The sequence below is a fragment of the Bidens hawaiensis genome, unplaced genomic scaffold (genome assembly GCF_021521415.1).
Source record: "Bidens hawaiensis isolate Kalapana, Puna unplaced genomic scaffold, B.hawaiensis_p1.1 tig00008759_1, whole genome shotgun sequence".
NCBI lineage: Eukaryota > Viridiplantae > Streptophyta > Magnoliopsida > Asterales > Asteraceae > Bidens > Bidens hawaiensis.
The window spans coordinates 65,180-71,475 of NW_027491631.1; the positions used below are offsets into that span (position 1 = coordinate 65,180).

Below are 6,296 nucleotides of genomic sequence, written 5' to 3' on the forward strand. Positions count from 1 at the left end.
CATAAAGAGAGATCGGTTGATTAGCGACATTGGTGTAATTTTAATTTTTCTGTGATGTAATTTTTCTCTTTTTTTTTGGGCGGTTCTTCACTCTTTTAGAGAAGTTCGTCTTGGCTGGTTTTTAATGAAGTTCACATTTCAAAAAAAAAAAGTTAAATGTGAAGACTTTTGTTATTCATTCCCCGTATATTAGTAAAGGCTTCAGCCTGCCTCTGATCGGTACTACATGGACACGCATGCTTCAATTAACTACTAATGGCCGTTGTTGTATCCATGTCTTTTCTAGAAATATTGGATGATCTGGCACTATTTCCGTATCTTTTATCCCTCCAAGAATACTAAAAATAGACATAAATTTATAGATTATTGGATATTCATTGGTCACTGAGGAATATTATATCATTCCCCATATGAGTCATATGACCACTTTGTTTATTATGAAAGAGGTCAACTCTTTCACATGAGTCATTCGTATAAACTAAACAAAAATATTTTGGATAAAAAATATATATCTGAAAGGTATGTCCAGAGTAACAGCTCAACGGGGTCAGAAAGGTTGCTTAGTCATTTCAGAATTTTTGTGAGCTGAGCTAGCCATAAACAATCTGATCTTTATTTATTTCACGCAATATATTCACTAGAGACAAAAGTTAAAACATAATATACATTAACTAGCTTATACTTGGAATACTTGCCCATTACATAGACTAAACAATTGATTTGAACAAAGGTAAATATAAAAACTTGATAATTGCTTGATTACCAGTATCTTGTTCAACTCGGCACATTAATTTTCTTGAAAGAATTGGATCAATAACATAGGTATGAATGAAAATAACGAAACAATAAGGGCCGATTAATCAAAGTTTCTATTCATCTTGGTGAATACAATCGTTCTGAATCGTCTACATATATAGACTAGAGTTTAAAGGGTTGCGTCGTTTGAAAGAGTTTTGTGTTTTCTAACTATTGTAATGGTTAAACAGGAAACCGTTTTACAACATTTTTATCTATTCCTAGATGATGGTAGGGTATAAGTCATGTGTATATATGTGTTATTTCGCGTATTTTATAAGTTGTTTGTGTATAGCGAACTCGATTACTTTGAGTTCTTTTATGATTGTAGGTGTTCGGAGCTTAAACGAGTTAATTCAGCGTTATCGAGATGAAGATTAAGCGAGTCTCGAGAAGACTGAAGCATAGGAAATTGCATATATGGATGGTTAAGAAGGATCCGGGAAAGGTTTGGATGAGAAACCCGAAGCGGAAGCGAAAACAAAACAAGACGGGTTAACAGGAAAGTGTCTTTTAGTAAACCGGGCATATCTTGGGCTAGAAAATGAGTTACATGACCCATAATATATATATTTCGGGTTTCTCGATGAGACAAATATGAACATGAGGTTATCTTACTTCGCGCTACGCGAACTGAGGGCAAAATAATACTTCGCGTAACGACCTGCAATTTGAGGGGGAGCTATATACTGCACTCTTTTTCCCTTAGCTAAAGTTTTTTCCCATTGGGTTTTCCTTTAGCAAGGTTTTTAATGAGGCAGTACTTCAAGACCCCGACGTTTTGAAATGGTGTCATCCAAGGGGGAGTGTTATGAATTACCGACACCGACACTATTATTTGTATGACACCATGACTTCACCAACTATATATTTATATGCACCAATTATATTTCGTTTGTCTCCTTAAATAGTACTTTTGCACAGTAGTTTTTGCATTATAAATAGAATGATTTGAACGAAGGTTGATATCCAGAAGTAAAAAAGATATCATATTGTTTACTCAGCATATTTCTTAGTTCAGTTATTACTTCGAAAATATTGTTATAATTAGGGCTAATATCATAACACAATTCAGTTTGATACTTCTGATTTATGCAAACGAAACGAAGAAAACGCAATTGATTTAGCACACAGAAGAAGAAATCAGAAAAAAGATATACCAGCCACAAATGAATTAAAACAGGATGAATAGGAAAATTTTTCTATGGGTTCGGAATTTTTCCTTACTCGATTATTTTTTTTTCCAACATCAAAGTTTACGGCCCAAATGGATCGAGTCGATCATTCGGTGAGATAAATAAAATGCCATATTACTAAACTAACGAATGTACATCGTCAACATTAATCAAAATGTAAAGTTATATTTAATAAAAAAGATATTACATATTATAATTGTTCCATGCACATTTTCGTATTTTGAAAACGATTCATAAGATCTTCAATCGATACTTTAAAAACGAACTCATTATTAATATAACAAATGCAAACATCATATATAGTCATCACCAATCTGATTACGCAAAATCAAAGAAAGATTTGTCGTGTGGATCGGTTGAAGCCTTGAAGGCTTGAAGCAATCAAAGAAAGAGTTGGTCGGCCGTTGTTGTTGTCTGGAAAGTAAGGCGATGGTTAAAGCCTTGAGGCGAACTGGCGAAGGCGGTGAGGCGATGGTCATTTTATAAAAAAACATAATTTAACGGTCGCTGAAGTGATGATTGTTGTGTTTTTATTTTATTTAACTTCCATTTATGTATTATGTTTAAGAATGTTAATTGGGTTGGTTTACAGATCATTTTTATGAATATTTTGGAGCTCTTTTTTTATAATCTATATATAGATTAATATTAGCCCATTTGTAGTGTTTGTTAGCAATTTTTAAGGTTTTTTTTATATTTTATAAAAAAACAATTCATTACTAAAAAAGTTGTAACTTAAAATTTTATAACTAATGGGTTTGGATGTAATTTTTAAGAGAATGAGTTTGCTCGTTAATTCGATATTGGGAGTTATATTTAAAACCGTAAAAAGAGCGGGTACGGCCGAGCCTGGAGGCCACAATGTGGCTCCGCCACTGTTGGGCTGCCTGCGATAAATGAAGTGGCAGGTCACCAGAGTTCTTCTCTTTTGGTGTGTAAACGTTCAGAGAGTGACTAGGGTTACCATTTCGTTCAAAGAATAACAAAGTGGGTATAGAAAACATATAGATTCGAAAAAAATATATGGGTCGGGTAATAACCCTGACCGGATAAAATATAATATTTGGAAACCGGCTGAAAAAGATGAAGAGGGCTAAGAAAATGATAAGTGACAGTATTTTTGTATTAAACTAGACAAATATACTAGAAAGGGTGAGAGGGTGACACTAGGAGATCCACACACACCTATATATAGTATATAGCTATCTACGTATGATTTGTACCAACAAGATTGTTAACCATAAAATCTTTCCATTTATATTTGACAATGATGAACACAGCACACACCATTATTTCTCTAGAACTAGTCAAGCCCTCCTCTCCGACACCATCTCATCTCCAAACTTATAACCTTTCAGAGCTTGATCAACGCAGCACACACGCGTATATGCCACTAATTCTCTACTACCCAAACAATGAAATTTCCATCTTAACCCCTAATGACAAAGTACGGGTGATGAAGAAATCATTGTCAGAGGTTCTAACACGATACTATCCGTTTGCTGGTAGCTTACACACACCCACCTCACCGTACATTGATTGTAACGATGAGGGCGTTGTGTTTGTTGAAGCCAAATACGATTGCCAAATGAAGATTGTCCAACATATTAGTGAAGAAGATGACACTATTGGACATCTTTTTGTTGATGGCATGATCTGGCAACACGGTCCTTATAGACCGAACCTTCTTGGTGTTCAAGTCAATCACTTTGCGTGTGGTGGAATGGCGGTGACAGTGTCTATGTCACACAGAATTGCTGATGGTGGAACTCTTGGCTTATTCATTACTCTTTGGGCTTCGGTGGCACGTTATGGTTCCACTGATCACAAAGAGGTACTACCCCTTAACCCTCATTTTATTCAACACCCTAAGACAACCAATATTCTTCCCCCCGAAGCTGCGTTTTTGAATCCATCGCGCCACAATACTATCACTCGTAAGTTCGTGTTCCCAAATTCAAAATTAAGTGATCTCAAAAACAAGATATTGACATTGGCAGGAGGTAACTCAACTTTATCTATAAACAATCCTACAAGGGTCGACATATTGACTTCTCTACTTTACAAAACCGCAATGGCAGCGACCACCTCTAGTTCGTCTTCTTTTAAGCCATCTTTCTTAACTATTCCTGCCAATATACGTAACAAATTGGTCCCAAAACTCCCCCCAACTACAGTTGGAAATTACGTCGCAACAATGTTGTTAACGACCCGAGATGAAAGTGAAACTTCATTAAGTGTGCTGGTTTCCAAGATAAAAGAACAGAAGACGGAACTTGAACGAATCAGATGTTTGCAAATGGCTCGTCAAAACAATGATTCGGTTCTGTCAAGTTTAGGGAATGAAGATTTAGATAATGTTGTCAAAAGATCTTTTGTTTGTACAAGTATATGCGGGTGGCCTGCAAGCAAACTCAATTTCGGATGGGGAAATCCTGAAGTCGCAAGTGTAACGTATAGATGCTCGAACTTGGTTGGTTCCTTTCTAATGGATGCTCCCAACGGAGACGGTATTCAAGCATGGGTGACTTTAGAAAAACCGGACATGGAAAGATTTCAGAATGATAAGGAACTCCTTTCATTTTGCCAAAATTAACTAAATTTGGTTTACTTGTGAATAAAAGAATATACGTTGAATGAACCCAAGACATTGTGTTTGGGTCTCTTTATTGGTTTATATAAATTTCAATGTCAAGTTTCCATATGTATAATTGTATATCAATAAGGCGAGGTGTGGATAGCCATGGTTTGTATTCCAAAGTCCTATTTATTTTATTTGTTGCTCATCTCATTATCTTGTTGCTTTTTAATTTGTTGTTCATCTCATTATCTTGTTGCTGTTCTATATAAAGCAATTTGTTCATCAATAATATTTGGTCCAACATCATGTTTCGGTAAAATAGTATGGAAGAACTAAAGTTGTTTTGCTTCTTGTTTTTCCTGATTTTCTTTTTAGATATTAACAAGTATTTCTACTTGCGTGTTGCGGTGGGGCACGTTAAAATGAAATTGACTGGTCGATAATGATCGCTTATGATAAACTCGTTTTTAATTAACGAATAACTAAACGATGCCTTCTGATTATGAACGATGATGAAATACACTAAATTAGACCAAGATTACGCTAAGTTGTTTAAATACGCTCAATTAGACTAAACTTACGCTCAATTAAATTAGGAAGAAACTACACTAATAAAATCCATTACTCTATCTCGTATGTTTTAGAAACAATGCAGGGTTGCCTTATCATATGATTAGACATAATTCAATTAACTTCTCCTCTATCCCAGGTCACCAAGCTTTTAGGTTAAGATCTATATTAAACTAATTCTGTCATACTCATAGTGAAGCCACAATTATTTTACGTGATAACAAATCAACCATAGCTATTTACCAAGAAACACATCTATCTTAGAAATAGTAAAGGTATTAGAATCAAGTACCATTTTATTTACACTACTAGAAAACTAAACTAGGCAACTGCGACCGGAATTTAGGAACCGAGGAAAACAATCATACAATTAGCCACTATATTGTGACGGAAATTGTAATGGTGGCAAACTTTGTGACCACCCAAAATTTGATGGCAAATTAGTCGCAGATTTTGCGATCACCAAATTCAGTCGCAATGCGGTCTCAAAAAAGTTTTAAGTTAAATATTTAAAATAAAATATATGAATACCAGTCGCAAAATGGTTCAGCTTTTGCCGCCTTTTTATATTTGGTCGCAAAGCAGTCCCGAAATTAATATTGAACTGTACTACCTAGGTCTTCAGGTTGGAACCATTACAAACAAAAAGTCATTTAATGACACAAAAAATGTCACAATAAACCAATTTTTAGTGTCAAACGCAGAGTGTCACTAAAAACAAAAATTAGTGGCACTAAAACTAAGTGCCACTAAAATTGTGTTGTAAGCAAGATAATGACATACAAAAAGTGTCATTGAAAACCAAAATTGATAGCACAAAAGCAAAATGTCATTAAAAATGTATGCCACTAAATGGGCTTTTTTTTTTGTAGTTAACTATAATTTGGAAGTAAAACTAAGCTTATAGCTTTGTAATATGTTACCATTATGTATAAAGGTCTAAGTTTCACTATTGTAGATATGTCATCGGGTTATCAAGTCTGATTGGTTGTTTAATTTGCAAAAGAAAGACGTGTGGAATTGGAAGCACAGGTTCGTTGGGTATAAGCTGCAGTGTTTCCTGAAGGGTTACAACATTTCTTTAATGGTTGTGAGGAATAAAAGATCAGATTGTTTATCTATTTTTTGTATCCAAATTTTTTTTTTCGATTAAT

The 6,296-nt window shown here is 34.7% G+C and overlaps 1 protein-coding gene across 1 annotated transcript; it reads left to right on the forward strand.

Moving 5' to 3' along the window:
• Positions 1-3,200: 3,200 nt before the first annotated feature.
• Positions 3,201-4,918, forward strand: LOC143529831 (akuammiline synthase 1-like). Its single transcript, XM_077025533.1, has one exon. It carries the CDS (start codon positions 3,259-3,261, stop codon positions 4,585-4,587), a length of 1,329 nt encoding a protein of 442 aa, XP_076881648.1. The 5' UTR covers positions 3,201-3,258; the 3' UTR covers positions 4,588-4,918.
• The last annotated feature ends 1,378 nt before the right edge of the window (positions 4,919-6,296 follow it).